This window comes from Vipera berus (assembly GCF_964194415.1).
Source record: "Vipera berus genome assembly, chromosome: 2".
In the NCBI taxonomy this organism is placed as follows: Eukaryota; Metazoa; Chordata; class Lepidosauria; order Squamata; family Viperidae; genus Vipera; species Vipera berus.
The window spans coordinates 195615829-195639625 of NC_138203.1; the positions used below are offsets into that span (position 1 = coordinate 195615829).

General features: G+C 43.2%; 1 protein-coding gene across 3 annotated transcripts in view; it reads left to right on the plus strand.

Annotated features, from left to right (window-relative positions):
- PPP2R2B (protein phosphatase 2 regulatory subunit Bbeta) overlaps positions 1-23797 on the plus strand; it is a gene marked incomplete at its 3' end in the record, with an annotated part of 274612 nt that overhangs the window by 205614 nt on the left and 45201 nt on the right. For all 3 annotated transcript variants that reach the window (XM_081321463.1, XM_081321461.1, XM_081321462.1), the window contains exon 5: positions 21507-21684. In XM_081321463.1, the coding sequence (XP_081177589.1) occupies positions 21507-21684 (178 nt within the window). The remainder of the gene's footprint in view (positions 1-21506; positions 21685-23797) is intronic.

Consider the following 23797-nt stretch of genomic DNA (forward strand, 5'->3'; position numbering starts at 1 on the left):
GCAATTCGTTTGCCTTAAATCTTGTTTAATTCAATGCACCATCCCTTGAGTCAGGAGGTGATAGAAGGCAAACAAGCATTCTGCCCTATAGCTAGCTACTTGTAACTTGGAGTAACACAGTTGGTCATTATCAGTCTGGAATTTTGAACCTGACAGAGAGCAACCTAAATTCTGGGGGTTTTTTTGCTGCTCACGGATTTTGCCTAAGGAGACACGTTCTAATGTGAAGGTCTGATATTTTAATGTTTTAAATTTATGTATGTCAAAAAAATGAACAGCTGCTACTGAATAGTGCATGCAATGCCCTCTTGCTGTCAGCCCAGAGCATTGTGATCACTGTTAATCACATGAATACTCAATAAGAAAATTCCACCAAAATACATAGCTCAGACGAAAACTGGAGAGACAGGATATTAGTTGTACTAGTGCCACTGCATTCACATCAGAGCTTCAAGGCAAAACAATTTTTTGGACAATGGTCTTTTAATAAAAAGCTTGACTTTAACAAAAACCAAGTAGGAGAGGCAGTATTACATGGCCTTAACCAGAGGAGAGTTACTTAATTTTAGGTGATGCCCAGAACCTGCTGGATAATTTGAGGGTTAGCAAACAAATTAGAAACATGATGAGAATGAAAAAAATAGTAATATGTATTTGTAAATGAAAGGTTGCCAAGGAGGTTAAAAACATTTATATTTGACATCAAAAAGATACTGAAGAAATTGGACCATTTTTATGTTGTTAAATAGTTAAAAAATTAATGGCAACATAATATATGAATATTGTTTACATTTTTCATGGCCAGTAAAATCACAGTCAATCATTATACAGTGGTACCTCGGTACTCATCGCTAATTGGTTCTGGGAGGCACAATCGGCACCAAAAATGATGAGTACCAAACAATTTTTTCCCATAAGAAATAATGTAGTGAGTCACAAGGCAGCTAACATCAAAACGTTCTAGCTTGTGCGTTGAGTACCAAACAAACTGTGAGTACCAGGACAAAATTTTCTTGTCAAAATGCATTGAGTACCAAATTTGATGAGTTTTAAAGCAGTTAAGTACCAAGGTAACACTGTTAACCAACATCATATCAGCCATTGTCTTTATTCCTCTTCTGTGTAAATTGGTTTTCATTGAATGAGGCACAATAAACTTTTAAGATTCCTTGAGAGTATACTAAGAATATAGAAGAAGATTGGGCTTCTTGAAAATTAAAATACTTCTCACAAGTCCTTCACCAAAAACTTCAAAGGAGGCTTGGCAGCTAAGGAAGCTGAAGTCAGAAATAAATAGACTATTTTCACAAAAGAGAAATGCAAACAGTGATTCTCCTACAATCAATATTAAAATTATATTTTTTCATTGACTCATAATTCTTTGACAAATGAGCAGTGAAGTTACCATATTGGTTTGCGATTTAAATAAAAGAGACTGTGGAAAGCTTCAGAAATAACTCTGTAAATTGAGGCAGTGCACATTAAAACAGAAAGTGTGGTTCAGTGCAAGCAAATAAAATGAGATGCACACTGCACCAATACAACAAAAAACAGCAATCCTGACTTTATATAGATGCAAATGGACGAAATATATTATTAGATTTGCATGAGTAAGTCAAAGTTTTGACACAGAGGGTAGTTGCTGTAAAAAAAAGGCATAATCCATGATTTTCTAACATGATTGAAGTACCTAGAGTTGCTCTCAATTGAGGCAGGGACAAATAAAATAAAATATCTCTTAAGGTGCAAAACTGTCAAAATAGCACTATAAACTTTAGCCAGGGATGGCAACATTTTTTAAAAAGTGAAAAATCCCATCATTGCAGTTGGATACCTGTCATGCTGCCACTGATTTGATTTTGCTTTTTATTTCAGCTATGTAGCCTGAAATGTCCATATTTTGTTTAGGGAAGTTGCTCCAGCCCCTTGATCACATTCTGGGCTGACTTCTAGTCTGATTTTTCCCCCCATGACCCATTTATCGAGAAATGGCTACCAGAAACTACTAATCATGTGGTTGCTTATATGTTTTCCCCAACTGCAGAAGCGGAATATATCTCAACCTAGTTGTTAGGGATAGAAGCAAGAGGAAAGTGTCATGTTTATGTTTGCTTGTGGGTCTTGTTTTTTTTCCATGAACATTTTGTTGGCTTAACATATTATTAGACCAGAAAGGAGTTTCTGACAAAACACGACTTTTCATACCGGACTGGGTGAGAGATAGAGGGGAGCAAATAAACACCAGAAGGTCAAATTAAGATTAAAAACAATCAGCTAGAATATCATCCATTGGGAGTACTGTGCAAAAATATTTGGTCCGGAAGTCTGTTCTTAGGGAGATATTTTAAAGATGCTTTAGTTACATAGGCATTGGTGACCAGATATCTAGCATTTAGATACATTGCTGCAAGGATTTAAACCTTCTCCATGCGAAATTCTGTTTTCTTCCATCTCTGCTTAATGAGGCCTCAGAAAATTTGCAGTCAGCCTTTTCAGGTGTAATGAAAAAAATGTCATCTAGCTAGTTATATAGGCAAGCCTTATCAGTCTTGAATCACTGTATGGCTCTTGTAAGGTTAGTGCTCTTGTTGGAGCATTGTAACATCAAAAGGTTCAGGATATTGAGATAAGGGTGGGTGTCCACTTTTTTGGACAGCTTGATGGCACTTGAAAGCAGAGAGCTGGCTTTTAAAGAGAAAGAGAGAGAAGTCTCCTCTTAAGTTTGCCCCAGTCTTGCAGAAACCTTAGATGCAATACCCCTGTCAGGAAATTTGGCAACATATAAATCATCATCTCAATTTTCTGTGCAATATCCGGTAGTAAAAAAGAAAGTGGGGGCCTAGAGACTCTGGAGGTTGACCAATAGTGTGTAACCTTATTAAAAAGTCTTCAGTTTTCCTTTCAAGCAGAATTTGTCCACTATTGAAGCAAAGAGGAATAGGGTTTGCTGCCTGGTGGGAAGACAGAGATGGATGTCCACAGGTTGGGTTTCTGAGCCAGTCATTTCTGTGACATTTACTAACAGTTAGAGTTTGGTATGACTGACTGCACACTGGGGGCCAAACCACTACTGTAGCAATCAAAGACAACCCATCTAGACTTCTTCTAAAAATGCTCAGTTCTGTAATCTAAAAAATGGATCTTTTTAGTAGACTCTGTAAAAGCAGGGGGCTGACACTAAATATGTTCCTTGAAGGCAACTACGTATAAATATCTTCCTGCAAATAGGAAACGCAGTTCAAGAAATCTTGTATCCTCAGGACCAATTGCTTAAATTCCAGGGGATTCTAGTAGCAGTGTCTCCTAAAAGTTATTTTTCTTATCTGGCTTTGACATATTTGATAACAAATGGGGTGAGCCTTGCAGGAAACTGTGGGCAGTTTGTATTTATTATATGAGGACTATTTTGTTAAATTAATACAGCAGGCACGCTGGCTGAAGAATTCTGGGAGTTGAAGTCCACAAGTCATAAAAGGGCCAAGTTTGAAGAGCCCTGAGCTAAAAAGACAGTACATTTCTTTCATGTTGTTAATGTTGGCAGGAAATACATCTTGTTCCTCTTTCAACAGTTCAGCTTGCATTTTGGCTGAATTAGAGAGGAAGAAGAGTTCATATTCCCTCTTTTTCTTTGTGCATCTTTGTGCCAAGGTGCAGTTTCCTAAAAAAAATAGCCACGCTACTGATACTGTGCAAAAAAAAAACAAAAAAACCCAGACATGCCCTTGGTTTTTTCCACTGTCATTACTTTTTCTGTCATTGTCTTTTAAAAATATGCCAGGAGAGGAATCCTCTGGGACACATATAAGAAAGGGAAAGTAGGCTACAGTAATACTGTTGAAATGCAACCCCAAATAACCTAGACAAAGCTATGAGATGAGTAAGCAAGGTATATCTTTGCAGCAGAGATAGGTACTTCCTGGACAAATGGAGGAATGACTTGCAAATCCTTTCCTTGCCTTTGTCTTTAAGGAGAAAAACCTTCAATTGTGGACTTTCGTATGTGTAGACCCAGAAGTAAGTCACAATACTGTACATTCATGACAGAGTTCTGTTTTGATTCATTTTCTTTGGTCATTTGTTGCCTTGAACAGTGTAGGCTTCTCTTCCTGCTGAGGGTCAAGTTAGGCAAGACTGGATTAGGCACTGAAGGAGTTCTTCATTACCCACCACCAGCTGACTTTGCAGACCAGCCCAATTTATATAGTTTGCAATTTCAGAAGGACTCAGACTCACTGAAGCATAGATTTTTCAGGATGTTGAACATGAAGTTACAGAGCCATTGTCAGCTTTTAAACCACTTCAGACCACTAGTTCCTTTAGTTATGGAGTCTAGATGTAGACAGGCAATGATTTCCAAAATGTCAGTTGACAGCATCCATTTCTACCATCCCCCTCCTTCTTTACACCGATGTCCGTGTGCCCACTAAAAATCCCACTAGGAATCCTGGGTACCATTGCTTGTTTGCTTTTTCATAAATAAATGTAGACTAGGTTGATCTTGCCGAACTTGGCAGCCATTTTGCAAAGATGCTCAGTACCTATGCAAAATTGGAGGCATCACAGCCCCACCCCAGATAGCCTAATCCTGAAGGAGCATTATTTGTAAATCAAGTTCTGGTGAAGACCTTTCTTTTTCACAATACACAATATTTTAAAACTATGCAGTGTCGTGTAATCCATTTCTGGTTTTATTGATGTATAGATATTAGGTTTGTTTGATCATTTTAAGATGGATTATAAAGGAAAAGCTAGATAAAATATTATTAATAGCAACAATAGTGGCAGCAGTAACGGCATCTGGTGAGAAATTTTAAATTAGTTATTAGCAATGCAGTTTAGTGCCAGGGAGATCTGTGTGGCAGATACATGCTGCAGTGAGATACTTTCCCCTCTGGCCAGAAGAGAATGGGAGCCATTTATAAAGTTTCATTTTGTTTTTCTTTTAGTGAAGAAGAAGAAAGATGACAGATTTGCTTATCTGCACATGCAGCTATTTGAAAAGAAATGAGGAGGGGCTCAAATACCATGCTGAGCAATCTGTCATTTAAGAATTTGCTATTCCCCTCTCACTTTGCAGAAGAAAATAGTAACATCAAAAGCTGCTTATCGTGTTTGGCTGATTCCTGGGTTGTGCTAAGCCATCGTATAGTCTGTTAGATTGTGCCTTAATGCAATGTGTGCAACTGGTGGCTATGGCTTCCAAGTCTAACTAATATGTGAATTCAGTTATAGCTTATTAGAAAACAAACCACCATACTTGAAGGCAGAGAACAAAATCACCTTATTTGTATGAATTGGGGTGTGCACTGTACTGTTAAAATGTGCCTTTACAGAACCAAATCCAGCAGGTTCGATGGTCTTAACTCTCAGATAAGCATACATATTAAAGTTTTCTATGGTGCTGTGGTGATCAAGCAGCAATTTTTGATCTATGCCAGGAGTGTACAACCTGTGACCCCAGAACAGCCTGCTGTCCACAAATACTTTATTGCAGGGGTGTCCAAACTTGGCAATATGGAATTCCACTATGGAATTCTGGGTGTTCAAGTCCACAAGTCTTAAAGTTGCCAAGGTTGTCCAACCTTGCTTTAATTTGATCCGTGCAACTTCTTGACAAAGACTATGGAAAACCGACAGGTTAGTTTCCACCCCGTTGAGATAGGGATAGAATAGTGTACGATTGTAAGGACCCACCTCAGCTAACCACTCAAGAAAGCAGAACTCTTGAAACAGGCATTGTCTCAAAAGGAAACTTTTATTAGGGGTTAGTGACAGTAGGGAAGTCAAGGCGAGATCTGGAGAAAATCCCACTTAAACAATATAGTTAAACCAGCAATATTCCTCCTCCCACCAAAGTCATAATGTCCACTTGAAATCCAGCCAATTCGCAGGTGGCATGATGTGTGGGTAACTGGCACAGTTGGCGTGCATCTCAAGGTCTTCTCCAGTTTCGTTTCTCTGCTACCGTTTCCCTGATAAGGGAGACACATTCCTTTCTCAAGTGTATAGAGCTGGGAGAAGAAAAGCAAAAACCGAATTATCCAAAGCGAAAGCAAATATCCCCCCTCCCCACAGGAGAATGGCAGGCCCCGGAGCAAGGCAGGTCCCAAAGCAAAGCACAGGAGAATATATATGAAAGGGAGACAAAGAGATTTGGGGATCTGACAATGATAGTGTAATAACCATATTATGTAACCTGATGTAAAATAGGCATTATATAATTAAAACTATCTCTTTATAACCCACGTCCTAAACTCAGCCCTGCGCACCAGTGTGATGACATTATTCCTCCTTATGAACCTTAACTCCTTCCCCACATGTTATATTTAAGCCTTAACCCCAAATGGTTGCCCATCTTCTATCTATGGCAGGGGTAGGCAACCTTGGCTCTTTTATGACTCGTGGACTTCAACTCCCAGAATTCCTGATCCAGCATGACTCAGCTTGGAAACCTCTCCCTTTCCCCTCAGCATGGCTGGCTGAGGAATTCTGGGAGTTGAAGTCCACGAGTCATAAAAGAGCCAAGGTTGCCTACCCCTGGTCTATGGCATAGCTGCGTAAAAGACTTAAGGCTATAACAGTTAATTCAGATATGATTTTTATGAAATAAGTTTTAGATTAATTCTGGTTTTAGCTGATTTCTTTTCTCTGGTTGTCCTAGAAATTGCCAGCATCTTTCAGATTATTCTGGCATCTGCATTTATACCCAGAGGTATAAATGTATAAAAAGAAAAAAACTCCAAGCATGAAGAAAGCTGTTTCTCATGCAGAGAATGCCAAAACTTTTATTTATTTATTTATTTATTTATTTATTTATTTATTAGTTTTTATAAACCGCCCTTCTCCCGAGGGACTCGGGGCGGTGTACAGAGGAAGGAAGGTCTACAGATGAACAATAAAAAGTAATAAAAACAATATTGAAAACAAACTGGGACCCCAATTAACGCTATCATGCCAGGCCGGACTGCTGGAACAGGAAAGTTTTTAAGTCGCGTCGGAAGGTACGGAGGTCGGGGGCCATCCGGATTTCGGTTGGTAAGCTGTTCCAGAGGGCTGGCGCACCCACTGAGAATGCCCTCCCCCTGGGGGCCACCAGCCGACATTCCTTGAGCGGTGGCACCCTGAGGAGGCCCTCTCTGTGGGAGCGCACAGGACGGTGGGGTGCTGACATCGGCAGAAGGTGCTCCCGTAGGTAGTCCGGACCCATGCCATGTAGGGCTTTGTATGTCATTGTTAGCACCTTGAACTTCACACGGAAGGCAACCGGAAGCCAGTGCAGCGCACGGAGGAGAGGTGTGATATGGGAGTATCGGGAGGCTCCCAAGAGTGTCCGTGCCACTGCACTTTGCACCAGCTGAAGTTTCCGAGTGGATCTCAAGGGCAGCCCCATGTAGAGAGCGTTGCAATAGTCTAGGCGAGAGGTCACAAGGGCATGGGTGACTGTACGTAAGGAATCCAGGTCCAGATAAGGCCGTAGTTGGCGAACTAGTCGTACCCGGGAGAAGGCCCCCTTGGTCACAGCTCCTATGTGGTCTTCTAGGGAGAGCTGCGAGTCTAGGAGGACACCCAGGTTGCGGGCCCTATCAACAGGGGGTAGTAACATGTCCCCGATGTTAAGCGATGGGACATTCTGAATATCCTGGTTTGCCGGAACGTACAGCCATTCAGTCTTGTCCGGGTTCAGTTGAAGCCTGTTCCTCCCCATCCATTCCCGGACCGCTTTCAGGCAGCGGGACATCACGTCTAGGGCATCACTGATATTGTTTGGAGTTGAGATGAAAAGCTGGGTGTCATCAGCATACTGATGGTACCCTACTCCAAAACTGCGAATGATCTCACCCAGCGGTTTCATGTAGATGTTGAACAGGAGAGGCGAGAGGACCGACCCCTGAGGGACTCCGCAAGCGAGAGGCCTCGGGGTCGACCTCTGTCCCCCTGTCAGCACCGACTGCGAGCGACCCTGGAGAAAGGAGGAGAACCAACGCAGAACCGTGCCTCCCACTCCCAGTCCCCTGAGGCGTCGCAGCAAGATACCATGGTCGATGGTATCGAAAGCCGCCGAGAGGTCTAATAAGACTAGGACAGAGGAATGGCCCCTGTCCCGGGCTCTCCAGAGATCATTCATCAGAGCGACCAATGCCGTCTCCGTGCTGTAGCCCGGCCTGAAACCCGATTGGTACGGGTCTAGATAAACCGCTTCATCCAGGATCTGAGGAAGTTGGTGCGCCACCACGCTCTCAACAACCTTCGCGAGGAAGCGAAGATTGGAGACTGGACGAAAGTTATTCAAAGAGGATGGGTCCAAGGTGGGCTTCTTGAGGAGAGGTCTCACCACCGCCTCCTTCAAGGCAGTGGGGAAGTGACCCTCACTCAGAGAAGCAGAGATGACCGCTAGGAACCAGCCACGTGTCCCCTCTCGAGCTGCATAGGCCAGCCAGGAAGGGCACGGGTCCAGTAAGCATGTGGAGGAGCTCAACCTTCTCATAATCCTGTCCACTTCCTTAGGAGTTACAGGATCAAATTCTTCCCAGATGACGTCGACAAGACTGTCCATGTCTTGTTCTTCCATCTCAGCCCAGTTGGAGTCCAGGCCAGTTCGAATCCGAGCAATTTTATCCAGCAGATATTGACCGAATTCCTCGGCTCGACCCTGCAAGGGTTCCTCCCTCACCTCTTGGTTTAATAGGGAGCGAGTCACCCTGAACAAGGCAGCCGGGCGATTATCTGCGGACGCGATGAGGGTGGAAAAATAGTTGGATTTTGCCACCCTTATCGCAGCGAGATAAGACCTGGTGAGGATTCTTAGTCGCAATCGGATCGGCTGGATCTCCAACGGCTCTCTAGGCCCCGTCTCCGACGCTTCATCTCCCGGAGCTCCTCGGTGAACCATGGGGCTCGCTGGGATCTGCGCTGGGTCAGAGGCCGCAAGGGTACAACTCGGTCCAGAGCCTCCGTGGCTGCCTTTTCCCAGGCTTCCACTAAGGCATCCGCCGAGCTGTGAGCAGGGAGTGCATGCGTGTCCCTAAGCGCTGCCTGGAACTTATCAGGGTCCATTAGGCACCTAGGGCGGTACCATCTGACTGGCACTGTGCACCCACGGTGGGGGGTGGCAAGGGGGAAGTCTAGCCGCAGGAGGTGGTGATCGGTCCATGACAGGGGCGTAACAGTTGTGGTACCCCCACCGATATCATCACGCCACCGTCCAGACAAGAACACCAAGTCTGGGGTGTGGCCTCTCTCATGAGTCGGTCCAGAAATTATTTGCGACAGGTCCATGGCCGCCATGGAAGCCATGAACTCCCGAGCCAGTTCGGACGATCCTCCCAGGGACGGTAGATTAAAGTCGCCCAAGACCATGAGTCTTGGGAATTCAACCACCAACCCTGAGAGGGCATCGAGTAGCTCGGGCAGGGCCGCCGCTGCACGATTAGGTGGTAGGTACGCCAGCAGCAGGCCCAACTGCGCCCCTGGGCCGTATCTCAGTAGGAGAGACTCACACCCGACCATCTGAGGGACGGTGGTCTCTCGCGGGCTAAGGGATTCCCTGATGATAACTGCCACTCCCCCACCCCTCCCATGAGCCCGAGGCTGGTGCAGCACCTGGAAACCTGGCGGGCAGAGGTCAACCAGAGGAACACCACCCTCTGGGCCCAGCCAGGTTTCCGTGATGCAAGCCAGGTCCGCATGCTCGCTCTCCACTAGGTCACGAATGAGGTGAGCTTTGTTAGCTACGGACCTTGCATTCAGGTAGACCAGCCTTAGCATGGGAGGGGGCGCACCTTTGCTCCCGGGTCCTCCGGGGGAGAACAGAGGGTCGGAGCGTCTCACCGCTTTTACAGAGCGGAGATGACACTCCCGGTGACGATATGGCCCTCTGTCTGTGCACCTTCTGCCATTCCCCACCATCCTAGGGATGGGATGTTTGTCAGTACGCCACTGGGTGTTATCGGCGACTGGTCCTCGTTGTACGCCGTCGCGAACGGTCGTGGGCCTGGCATGCGTTATGGTGGCTGGAAGGCGTGCCTTTCCCGCGCAACCATAGTCTTCTCCCTCCCCCCTCCCTAACCCCACAAAAAACTTAGCTAAGAACTTAATCAGGGGCCTCTTGTTGGGCTTATGCTGGAGGCCCCTGACCCTGCCCGGCCATCTCTCAGAGGCCCAGTGGTTGGGCCCGTCATCGAGATTGGATGTGATGCAGGCGGGTCGCACCCAGGAGAGTGGGGAACCCCTGAGGGCGTGTAGTACTGTGCTGGAGTATTGAACGAGCATAGTCACAAGGGGTTCCGGGAAGGCAGTCCCCTGGATGGTGAATTTGTAGGAGGGTCGAGTCGGGTAGGTGCGTTCCTGGTTCGTCGCCCTGCCACTGCCACTTGGCCGGGCGAACCCCCAGAAGCAGGCCATTCCTCATCCTCTCACAATGGGTTGTGACTCTGCTTCCGGGGGTGGTCCAGAACGTACTCTGGGTGAAGCATACCCCATAGAGCTCTCACCTCTATGGGGTTGCAGGTGTAAGGCCAAGCCACTCTGCCACCGTGGCTTGCACCCAGGCCCGTTATGTCCTGTGGGGAGAGAGTGGGCAAGGGTGGTTGAGAGTGGGTAGAAGGCAAGATGGAGGGATCCATTAATCGGCGTCAGCTCTGGTGGTTCAGCCGCCCAAACAGTTCTCTCCCTGATCCTCTGGGCGTTGTTCCTGGCCACAGCTCCATAGGCCCCTATTGGTTGGGGACCGTCCAGAGCGTGGCCTCCCAGAGGTATGGGAGTCCCTGGTGTCATGCCGCTGCTGTTGTCGTCTCCGATCAAGGTGCTTCGAAGAGGTGGCTCAGGGTGTGAGCCGTAGATGCCTCGCCTCCGCCGCTACCGCCGCTGTCAGAGGGCCCTGGGCAAAAACGGTCGACCGGGGCCCGGAGAGGGTGTCATCGCCGTCCTCGCCTCCGTTGCCGCCGCTTCCGCCGTATAGGGCATAGAGGAGTCGTTGGCACTCATTCGCTGCCGCTACCGACGTAAAGCTGGCCTGCGGCGTCTCCTTGATCACTCGGAGACGCCGCCGCTATCCGGGAGTAGATTAGGCAGCCGAGGCAGAACAGCAACTCCGACCCCGCTCAGGATGGTTGTAGCGGCAGCAGCGGTACAGGGGGTGGGCCGGAGATGCCACGCCGTCAGCGCTACCGCTGCTGTCAAGGCCCCTGGGTGGCGAATGGCTGTGCAGCCGCAGCGGCTCAGGGGGTGTGCCGAAGATGTCACCGCCAACCGCCTCCGCTGTTTCAGCCCCCTGGGTAGATGGCCGGCTTTGGGCTTGGGTGCTCTCACCGCTTTCGCTTTCGCTACGCCGCCTCCGCCTCACAGCTGATCTGCGGCGTCTCCCTTGATCCTTCGGAGACGCCGCCGCCGCCCAGATGCTGTTTCCAGCCCCCTGGGGAAGATGACCGGCTTTGGGCTTTGAGCGCTCACACCGACTGTTGCTGTGCTCACTTTCACTTTCACCGCCTCCGCCTTACAGCTGATCTTCCGCCGCCTCCGCCTCACAGATGATCTGCGGCGTCCCCTTTGATCCTTTGGAGACGACGCCGCCGCCCAGAGAAGATCAGGCGGCTGAGGCTGAGCGAGGATGATGGCCCCATTTAAAAAACGGCCGCCAACGGCCCAGGCGGTGGGGCGGAGACGTCCGGCAGCCCTACAGCTGATTCGGGGTGGCCGCGGACGGCACATTGCCCATCTCAGCTGCCCAAATTCTCACCCCACCCCAGGGGTCTATTGACATCCCTGGGGGGCTCCTGGGGGGACGCCTTACAACCGGGGGTTACGGAGCTCTCCCCAGCACGTCCGCCATCTTTGGAGCCGGGAAAAAAAAAAAAAATTATGCTGCAGGAATCAGTGCTTTGTTTTTTGCCTCAGATGCGGGTTTATTCTGCAGCATGAAAGTACAGCTATTCTTTTTCCTCCCAGTGTTTTCAGTAACATTAACATTTATGATAGATAGGGCAATTTAAAACGCATGGCTTTTATAAAAGGAATAAAATGCCATAAAACACAAATAGCAGAACAAATTAATTTTGAGTTATCAGATCTTCACCAAAGCATTGTAACAAAAGTAGTTTTTTTTAAAGTTTTCTCCATTTGTGAGTAAGCATTTAAAAGAGTTCCAAAAACATTTAGCGGATACCATTTGCATGCTGAACTGAACTCATCAAGAAATTCAGTGTATCCAAGGCAGGATTATTTGGCTTTTCTGGAACATGAATGACCAACTCATGCTAGTTTTTGGTTGGAGTGATTTTATTTATTTTATTTTATTTTATTACTAAACTGCCCTGTTAATGTTTAATGTAAAAGAAGGTCATTATGTTCCTAATAGTATTAAACTTTTTTTAACGCAAAGATATCTCATAAGATTTTTTTAGGAATGCCCTTGGGAAGAAATGCTATTAAAAGTCATTATCAAACATCAAATAACAACCTGGGAATATTTCAGGAATTAAGTTATGAAGTCTCTAGTGTCTTTTCAAAGAAGAACTGGCCTGTAATTCCCAGGGTTTACTAAATGGCCTTGAACAAAAGAAAACAAACATTAGAAGTTATTTAAGCACTGTGTTACATTTGATTTTGCAGCCTCTATTGGTAACACTAAATTGCAGTTCAAAATACAAGATGTTTGGTAAATAATGTGTTTACATTATTTGGCAAATAATGTGTTTACATTATTTAGCACAGGGGGTCTTCAAACTTGGCCCTTTTATGATTTGTGGACTTCAACTCCCAGAATTCCTCAGCCAGGCATGCTGGCTGAGGAATTCTGGGAGTTCAAGTCCACAAGTCATAAAAGGGCCAAGTTTGAAGACCCCTGATTTAGCATAATCACCATCTTTATAAATTAGACGGTAGAGAAAGCTGTATAGAACTTATACTAATTAATCAGAACTTAAGAATTTAAGTTGTAAAATCTTAAACTAATTAAACTAATTTGGCTCATTATTATTGCTGTAATTCTTTTTGCTGTAAATGAGTCTGGAATTTGGAAAACAACTTCGGAGAAAAATTTACAGAGTGAGTATAACTGTCACAGCCGTCCACGCTGAAAGAACGACGACAACGTGGTACGGGTGACGACGAGGTTTTCTTTACTTCAGAAAAGCCTAGCAGATACAAAGTCAGCGTTGGGAGCTAGCCATCCCAACGTGTCTTTTATACATTGGGGGTGATTAGCCCCACCCCTCCCCATGCAAACCAGCATCTGGCTGAGTCTGCTCAAAACCCGCCCCCTTCCCAGCTCTCCGCACGTCACCCCGCCCTTTGTGCCTGAGCTCCCACACAGACTCCAGGTGAGTGTATGCCCTTAACCCCCCTTTCGTGCTCCCCCACCCCTCCTCCGTGCTCCCCTCCACCGTCCAGCGTGTCAGTGTTACAGCCCCCCTAACAGCTCCCCACAACACCCCGCTATCTGGTCTTCGTTCTGAGCCGCCTGACGCCCCCTCTGAGCCGCCCGACGCCCCCACCAAGGAGCAGGCGGCTGGGTAATCCCAGGACGAGCTGTGGCTGCCGGTCTGACTGCCTATGGGTCCCTTCAGCAGCTCCGTCGACGCAGACATGCCAGAAAGCCCCGGAACAGCTGCCCGTGGTTGCTGGCGGCCGTTTGACTGCTGGATGTGCTGTTCCCGGGTGGCTCCAGCAGGAAGGTTCGGGCGGGCAGTTTGTGCGGCGTTTCCCCTGCTCCCCTCATGATGTCGAGCCCACGGGGCTTGACAATAACATAAGATTCATTGTCAGAGTCCCTCTGAGCTCTATTAAAACAATAAGAATTGATAACACAGGGTGTAAAGATATTCCTGGAGGATGAAACATTGAGAAGTAATAATTACAAGGAGAAGATGGCTGTATGGATAACTCAGCTACATAGTGTTAACACTGAGCCAGGTGGCCCATCACAAGTAGGAGAACAGTGATAGTCAGTGATCTCTTTAAAAAGTAAAGAAATCTTTTAAAGTTCTAAAGGAAAAGGTAATTTAGGGAATTGGTTAGAACTAAAAGCTGAATGGGAACTTTTAACAGAGTAATCACAGTTGCTGATTTTCAGACTTGGAAGAATAGTAAGTCTGGAACTTCCTTCATTTTCTGCACTTTTTATAAATGATGTTTATAATGCATAGGAAGAAATAGCTATTTCGTGGAGAATATTTTTGAGTGCACATCCATAATAGTGTTTTACTTTGCCTCACTGTGCTGGGTGAACCCAGCTGCTGTGGTTCATAAATAATTGTTTGGGTTTAGCATTACACATGAATCAAATCTGTGGGTATTGGTTTATGGTTCCAAGTTGTATTTATAAATCAATATTTATGTGATGTGTGAAACCAACCATTTTTTCATTGAGAAGTTTTAAAAGTATGGGAAGCTGACCTTTTGGGAACTACAGTAGCATCCCGACTTTCACTTGCATGGATATGTGCAGGCTGATTAGTTTTGCTCTGTGATTTATGCTTCTTTTATATGTGCTATGCTATGTTTTCATGAGTTATGCGGACTTGAGAATAACATTGACAAGCATCTGAAGAGGAAAAAAGGCACATGGAATCAGTCTTCCCAGGTGTACAATTTTCACTGATAGCATTCCCTATCAATTTTCCTTTCACAAAATTAAAGTCAAAACTGACTGAGAAATCCTTATTTCTGAAAAATAAGCAGGGTGAAAAAGAGGTTTTTATTGCTTCTTTGCCTTTTTTGTATTCTCTTGCCTTGGTCATAATAAATGGAATCTTTTCTCCTCATTATTCAACCATTTAATATTGGTAAAATCAGCATTGAGCCTTAAAGGCCAGATTTGACCTGGAATTTTTCTCCTATTCCTCTGGTTTTCCACAGCAATTACTTTGTCAGTATCTGCATCTAGGCATAGTGTAAAAACAATATGCCCAACAGAGTTATCAAGAGGAATCTGATTGCTGTGACTTTGCATTTGATAACACAATTTTGGTTTGCATAATTCTGATTAGCGATACAAGAGGAAACTATCAATCTGAGAGATGACTTTTTGTCCGCTAGCTCTTTCTGGAAAAGAGAAATATATCAGTGAGATCACTTGAAAGGATCACATATTTTAGTAGTGAATTGCTAAGAAGCCCATAAATCTACGGAAGCTGTCGACACAGTGGAGAGAAAGCCTCTGGTAACTACATAATACTGTTGTTAAAAAAAAGAAGAAAATATATTCAGTTCAAAGGCCCAATAGTGGTTATATTTCAGTTCAGCTTTTAGATTGTCATACAAAAAAAAATTCTGCTTCTTTTCAGTCTGACCCATCGGTCTCAGATTTGGTGCTCGGATATTCCTCTGTCTTTTTCAAGTCAGATGTTTATGAGGTTCAACTGGGGGCATTCAGTCTCATACTGGAGCCACAATATTTTAAGGCATCTGAGGAAGGGTCTGGAATAAATTGTGAACTATGGCCTAATTTCAGAAGCAAAAGCAGTCTGTCCATTTAGTCATGGTTTATAGAAGCAGGATGAGGTAGAGAATGGGAAAATGCACTATTTTGTACTGGTAAATTAGAATAGGATGGGATAGGATGGGATGGGATGGGATGGGATGGGATAGAATTAGAAGAGAAGAAAAGAGTTGGAAGGGACCTTGGAGGCCTTCTAGTCCAACCCCCTACTCAGGCAGGAAACCCTATACCATTTCAGACAAATGCTTGTCCAATTTCTTCTTAAAAATCTCCAGTGTTGGAGCATTCACAACTTCTGGAGGCAGGTTGTTCCACTGGTTAATTGCTCTGTCAGGAAGTTTCTCCTTAGTTCTAAGTAGCTTCTCTCCTTGATTAGTTTCTATCCATGTCTTCTTATCCTGCCCTCTGGTGCTTTGGAGAATAACTTGACTCTCTCTTCTTTGTGGCAAGAACTGAGTTATGAGTGACTCACTGGGCAAAGAAAAAAAAGGTGGCAGTGGTCTTCCTGATTCTGATGTCTCAACACAGCATATCAGGCATCCCACCAAGTATCATACAGGAACACTGCATACATGCATTCCATATATGTCCTTTCCCCCCCCCGTCCTCTTCTCGTCTATAGCTTTCTATTAAACAGATATAAACCTTTCCTAGAGTTAATGGAAAGATACATACACACACTAACCCTATTAATGCTGTGGTAGTAAATTCAAGAAAATTGTTTATTAGAATCCATACCCATCCATTACTCCAAATTCCATTACATTCCTCATGCCATTTTGCTTCATGTGAATGACCCTTTTTCCCCGATTGCAGCATATATGCAGAGGATGATCACTTGTACCTGATTTGCAAAGGATCATCATATTTGGTATATCCACTTACAAGAACTATTGCTAAGACTGGAAGTCCCCTTTTTTTCCACTGAAAAAGGATACAGTTGAGCTTGCCCACCCACACATAGTCTACCCCAGGGTTCTTCAAACTTGGCCCTTTTATGACTTGTGGACTTCAACTCCCAGAATTCCTCAGTTAGGCATGCTGGCTGAGGAATTCTGGGAGTTGAAGTCCACCAGTCATAAAAGGGCCAAGTTTGAAGACCCCTGGTCTACCTCATTGGGAGTGAGGTCTGAAAGGGCAAATTTATGCAAGAGATGTATTAGGATTCCAACTTCTTCCAACATCTCAGCTTTCTCTGTTAGGCTGTGGAGTGATGCAAGATGAAGAGGATATACAGCAATACATGGGGTGATACAAGATGTATGGTAGGGGGCTATAATGTGGCAAATGGCTTTTTCCTGTTTGCTACTTTATAGCATCCTGCCCTACATCTTGCATCACCCCATGTATTATTGTTATTGGTTAATGTCTTGCGTAGCTTCATATGCCCTGGAGCTGCAGCATATCAACATGCTAGTTACATGCCCTGTAGGGAAATGGTAATGGAAAAGCTCAACAGGGCTTCTGCTTATGAGTCTATCAAGAGCCACTTAGACACATTCATTAAAGCAAGCAAGCAGCCTACTGCTTCTACTCCCCTTTGCACACTCAACAACGGGCGGCTGCAGCCTGAAAAAGACCTAAAGGAAGGTTTCAGTCTATTAGGCCAGCTGTTCCCACCTACATTTTACCTTTTGGCTTTCTCTGCCTGTAGATTCTTACTCCATTCTGCTTTGAAGTTCACCTTTCTTGATCCTCCTCCACAGTCTATTCGTAGAAGGATCCATAAATGAATAAAAAAGGCATATGCTGAAAGCAAACCTTTATTTATTTATAAAACCCAAGGACGCAATATGCTTGACTAAGTTTTTGTTCCAGCTGGAGAAATAAATAGATGGACCCAAAGAGATATAAAGTGAGTCGCTAAAGCTGATTAAAAAAAAACCCTCCGAATAATTGTAAGAAAACAGCAACGATCAGATTTATCTTTTTTCCTGGTTTAATTTGAGATTGCCTAAGGTAAAGGCTAAAAGGAAAGCTGTTCCCTTTGCTTTTGGAATTACATTAACCTCTGAGCCAAAAATTAATGTTGGCACTCAGGAAGGATTAATACTTTGTTAACTTTGGGAACTGGGAATCTTCAGTAAATTGCAAGGGTTGCATGTATAGCGAAGGCAGGTGATGATCACCGTCCCATATATATGGAAGTGCCTTGATATACATATAAGGCATGTTCTGTCATATTAAAATAGCCCTCTGTTTACAGTAGTTTGTTTAACATTCATTGTTACAACAGCACTAAAAAAGTGATTTTTCACACTTATAACCAGTGCTTTTTTTGTCATAGAACTCACCGGAATGGAGTTCCAGCACCTTTTTTTGACAGATTTTCCAAGTTTTAAAAGTAACTTTTGAAAAATTGATGTTTAATCCACATGGATTTGAATCACCCTGTCAGGCGTAGCAGGTCGGCGGCAAAATCATTAAAACGGTGCATGTGGGCTGCTTGGGTGTCAAGTCCAATGCATGCATACTTCGTCCGTCTTCTCGGCTTGTGGCACTGCTCGGCTTGTGACTGGTCATGAGGCTGCGCACTGAGTGCTTACTGCAGGCGACAACCATTTTATTTTGTTACACAATTGACATGTGTGGGTGGGTGTACAGTGACTGACTATGCGCATAAGGTAAATAAAAGATTTAACAAGATGTGATTTCCGGCACCTTTTTTCTTACAAAAAAAGCACTGCTTATAACCATTGCAGCAGCCCCATGGTCATGTGATCAGAATGCAGACTCTTGGCAACTGTTTCATATTTATGGCAGATGCAGTGTCTCAGGGTCATGTGATCACCTTTTGGAACCTTCTGACAAGCCAAGTCAATGAGGAAGCCAGATTCACTTAACAGTCATGTTACTAATTTAACAACTGCAGTGGTTCACTTAACAAGTGTGGCAAGAAAAGTTGCAAAAGTCATTTAATATCTGTCTCACTTAGCAACAGAAATTATAGGCTCCCTTGTAGTTGTAAGTCAAGGACCACCTATATAGCAAACAGGTAGTCAGACAACAGTAAAGCCATCAAGTGACACCTGACTGGCACATAGGAAGCAGCTGTTCCAGGTATGATTCCCTACAGCAGAAACAGGAAACGTTTGGCTCACCAGAATCTGTGGAACGGCTCCTGTCATTCCAGCCAGCATAACCAACACTGAAGAATACTGGATGTTCCAGCTCAGCAATATCTGAACCCTCCTATGTGCTCTATATTTTTAAAGCCATCATTTCATTCATATTCATTTTCTGCCCTAATAGGAGATGCTAAGTGTGAGGTTTCCACAGTCTGCCTGTTTTCTTGTGATGAAAATGCCTATGATTATAATTCAGGGTTAGCAGGAAAATTACTGAATAGATTTAGCTTTCATATTTATGCTCCAATACTCAAAATTGTTTAATACTTGATAAAGATAGCATGGAGAAACCTATTCAGTGTTGTATTTCAATGTAACCTTGCCTCCCTCTGGCACTTCACAGATTTAATTACTCTTTGGCCTTTGTGCATTTCAGTGAGAAATGCATACCAACGAGTACAGAATTGGGAGGTGTCTCCGGTCATACAGTAGTTTTTGAATATCTAAAATAATATTTCAGTCATAATTAGTCAGAAGATTTGCACAGTTTGGATACTTTAACTATTAAGTGTCTTTTATTAATGGCATTCCTACAATTGGGATATGTCTAAAGAAAAGAAATGTATATTACATAGGTTCTGGGGACTGGAGGCTAAAACATGTAAAGAATGGTTGCTTGAACTGGGTATGTTTAGTTAAATGAAGAGAAGGGTGAGGGGTGACATGATAGCAGTCTTCCAATATCTCAGGGGTTGCCACAAAGAAGAGGCAGTCAAGGTATTCTCCAAAACACCTGCAGTCAGGACAAAAACCAATGGGTCAAGGAGAGAAGCAAACTAGAACTAAGGAGAAATTTCCTGACAGTTAGAACAATTAATCAGTGGAACTACTTGCCTCCAGGAGTTATGACTGCTCCAACATTGGAAGTTTTTAAGAAGAGATTGGACAACCATTTATTTGAAATGATATAGGGTTTCCTGCCTGAGCATGGGATTGGACTAGAACACTTCCAAGATCTGAGCCTGTACATAACAGCATATGCATGCATATACACACCGTTAGTATTCACATAGGTTCCATAGAAGTACGATTACTCTCACTGCAATATTCCTTTGTTTCCCAAAGATGCTTTTTCACAAGGCAACTGGACTTTCTTGTTTTTCTTTGACTGTTTTTCTTCTTCTCGTTTGTTTTATTTGCAACATTTTAATCCATAGGAAAACAGCCATCTACTACCCTGTCCTGTGGTCCATTTGTTCAACAATACTCGAGTGGAAAGTAACTTTGAAATTAGTTCAGCCATCCATGCAGACAATCTTCTCAAACATATTTAGCTACCCTATCCATTGATGGGGTGCTTTGTCCCAGCCTATTCTTACCTGCTTTTAATTTCGTTTGTTTCTTGTTTTCAGAAAACTCTGGTCTAACCATTGAACCTGGGAGCTTTTGAAAACCATTCCTGTTTCTGACAGTCTGAATGACTGCTTGCCTACGACAGGCAGAATACTAGCCTATGTCCCTAGATAGCTGCAGCAGGTCCTTCAACCGCAAATGATGCATCATTGCATATGTCAGGCTGAATTAGAAAGCAGTCTCATTACATTAGACTCAGAGTTGGAGCTGGCAGCTCCTGTGTCCTAGAGTCACTTGATCTGGGTTGTCATACTCCCATCTCCATCACTCCAGCCATGGGAAATCTCCCTGGACAACATACGGACAATAATGCTTAGTAATGAAGTTGCTGTGAGGAAATGGTTTCTTGGCACTGGCCGCCACTAGCTGTTCTGTTAAGTTGTCTTACGGTGTTATGTAGTTGAAGGCATTATTTATGCTGCAAATTTATTGCTGCTGGTGTTAACCGTATGTGCTCATTGACTGGTCCAGCAGCTTATTAGTCTATATTGAATAAGCATAAAAAGGAATAAAATTAAGCCAAATATCTGTCTTCAACATGTGGCCACAATTGAGTCCAAAATTTATGTTGCTAAGTGAGACATTTGTTGTGAGTTTTGCCCCATTTTACAACCTTGTTAAGTGAATCACTGCAATTGTTAAGTTAGTAACGTTGTTAAGTGAATCTGGCTTCCCCATTGTCTTTGCTTTGAGTTCACATGATCTCAGGACACTGCAGCCGTCATAAATAAGAGTCAGTTGCCAAGTGTCTGAATTTTGATGACGTGACCATGAGGATGCTGCAACAGTCATAAGTGTGGGAAATGGTCATAAGTCACTTTTTTAAGTGATGTTGTAACTTCAAACAGTCACTAAATCAACTTGTTCATTTAGGACTATTTGTATTTGGTCTAAGGTAATTTGGTTATAGCATGGATCTATCTTTCTTTCTTTCTTTCTTTCTTTCTTTCTTTCTTTCTTTCTTTCTTTCTTTCTTTCTTTCTTTCTTTCTTTCTTTCTTTCTTTCTTTCTTTCTTTCTTTCTTTCTTTCTTTCTTTCTTTCTTTCTTTCCAGTATTGGGCCAGATATACTAGTTAGATAATTCAGTTGGTTTGCTTGTCAAATTCATAACCCTCCTTTGGACTCAGAAAGCAAAATAATATAAAAATAAATAATAACCTCATTTTTCTATCAAATGCTGTACATAAAAATATTACAAAGCACTTCAGTACAATAGAATCAAACAGTAAGGTGTGATGTGAAAAACAAAAGTAAAATGCACCAAATAAGGAAAAAATACATTGATTAGTATACAAAAATAACTGTAGAGTACGTATATTTTATCCAATGATACTAAATGGTCCAGTGTCACATTTAAGAAACAGAGGAAGAAATTGTGAACACTGAATTGTTCTGGTGCATTTACGGTGCTGATTATTCAAACAAACATAGCAGCATAAGGACAATTCAAGGACGATTCTTGCATGAAATAGTGGAAACAGTAGCAAAATATTTAAACAGACATACAGAGTTTATACTATGTGATAAACGTCTTTGATAAAAGTATTAATTATATTTGATTAACTCCTTTTGTTTCTTGTCTTTGTTAGGTACCTGTGCTAAGGCCCATGGATTTAATGGTGGAGGCAACTCCCAGAAGAGTCTTTGCAAATGCACATACCTATCACATCAATTCCATCTCTGTAAACAGTGACTATGAAACCTACATGTCAGCAGATGACTTGAGGATAAACTTATGGAACTTTGAAATAACCAATCAAAGTTTTAGTATCCTTTGCTGTGTGAGTCTGCCTGGAAATATCATCCAATCAGAAGAGTCCTGTTTTAAGAAGAAACACACTGCTCAATATACAAGTTTACATCTCTTCAATGGTTGGTTGTAACGTGCAGTTTACATTTATTCATTTTCCTGGGCCCCATCTACCTTTATCCTATACACTAACTTTTACTCAAAATGGTCATATCTGAGGCCTGTTTAATTTGGAGATTTTGCTCCCTTTATATGACTTTATGGATATGGTTTAATGTTAAATACTGTTTCGAGCTGAAGTGAATTTCTGCCACTAAAAAAGTGAACCAAGAAATGTAGGAGGAACCAAAAAACCAAATATCTCTTTTCAGAGATTCTCTCTATAATTCTGTTGTTGGAATCCTTAAGACTTTTATTCGAAATGTTTCAATAACATGCAATTTTAAAGTTTAATCAAATGCTCACCTTGATGATGAGTATATGTTCTCCATGAGATTTGTGTCATGAAGATAGGTTTATGTAAGTATTAACTATTTAAGGGTGTGTGTGTGCTTCTCTCTGTTGTTGCCATGAGCAAAGCAGCGTTTGTTGCAGCATTGATTTGATCATATTCCTCAAAAATGCCATCCTTTATCAACAGTCAAGGATGTGTCTTGTCAGTATGCATGTGCATGCTCACATGACCTTGGATTGGCACCAAAGCAGCTGCACAGGATTTTTGGAAGAAGACAGACAGACACTTTGAGAAATAGTGTTTTGCTTATGGCAATGCTACAGGAAAAGCACCTCTCAAAATAGTTGGCCCATTTTAAAACTGTCTTTCTTTTAATTAGGCACTGAAGTAGACATTTCAGGAGTGAATTGTGTTGTATAAAAGTATTTGTGTCTTTATTTTAAAATCTACAGGCTTTCAAAATTTGGGTTTGCTAATATATAGAACAAATTCTTTCATGTACTGGTATAAACCAGTGTACTGTAGACAGGAAATAGGAAAAATGCCCATTGGACATTTTGGAAGCTGTTTCTCTGTGGGGGATTTCATGACTTATTGCCATATTCCGCTTATACATATTTTGTCACCCATATACTGTAGATAGTAGTTTCTTCTTCAGAATGAGGCAATGATGGTAGGAAGTAAGCTGCACAAATGTCCCTACCCAGCTGTCTTCTGCATTGTAAGTTGGCTATGGTGTAGAATTGGGGTGAGTGTTCTTTTGAGCTCTCCTATTCAACTAGTCCAGGGGTGGGGAAACCTTGGCTCTTTTATGACTTGTGGACTTCATCTCCCAGAATTCCTGAGCCAGCCATGTTGGCTTAAGAATTCTAAGAGTTGAAGTCCACAAGTCATAAAAGAGCCAAGGTTTCCCCACCCCTGGACTAGGCCAAGCTTGCTGTAGGCAGCCTTAATAGTATGGTTGGTTTTGGAAAGGTGACGTTGTAGGGCTTCCTAGCAAGGCCTGCATCAACTGTAGCCATTTTAAGTGGGTATAAAGCTTTGTATTTAAGTTTTATTGACCTTGCCTGTCACACTTTGTGGAGAACAGAATTTCTTTCTCGGTACAGATTAAATTGTAGAGATATTTTAAATCTGGCATTTGTGTTTGGAGACATGTGGCTAACAGGTGGGTAGCAAGAAAGAAAGGATAGAGAATTCTGTAAACATTAAACTCAGGTATTAGGAAGAACAGAAGACACAGTTTTAAAAAAATGAATCTGGAAGAGAGCGGTAACTGCTTCTCCAAGGCAACACAATTCAGTCAACTGCTAGAGCAAAGAGGAAAGGTGACACAGAGAGGCTGTTTCTATGCTGTTAGGTGTAGGGAACGGGATTGTTCAGGACTTTCTTTCACTACAGAGGAAGAAACTTCATCTGCTGTAAGCCTTACAGAGAATAACTAGAAGGGCTCCAGAAAGTGTCAGGGACTGTTTAATAGTGTCATTCAAATTAGTATGTCCTAATTTGTATCTGCTACGTGGTACTCCTATTCTAAAGACACCACTTATTTCAAAGAGATACGAATCAAGGTCATGGATACGGGTGCTTGGTGATCATCCTGTGTTACGCTGCTCAAATAGCAATAGCGCTTAGACTTATACACCTTTTCACAGTGCTTTACAACCCTCTCTGAG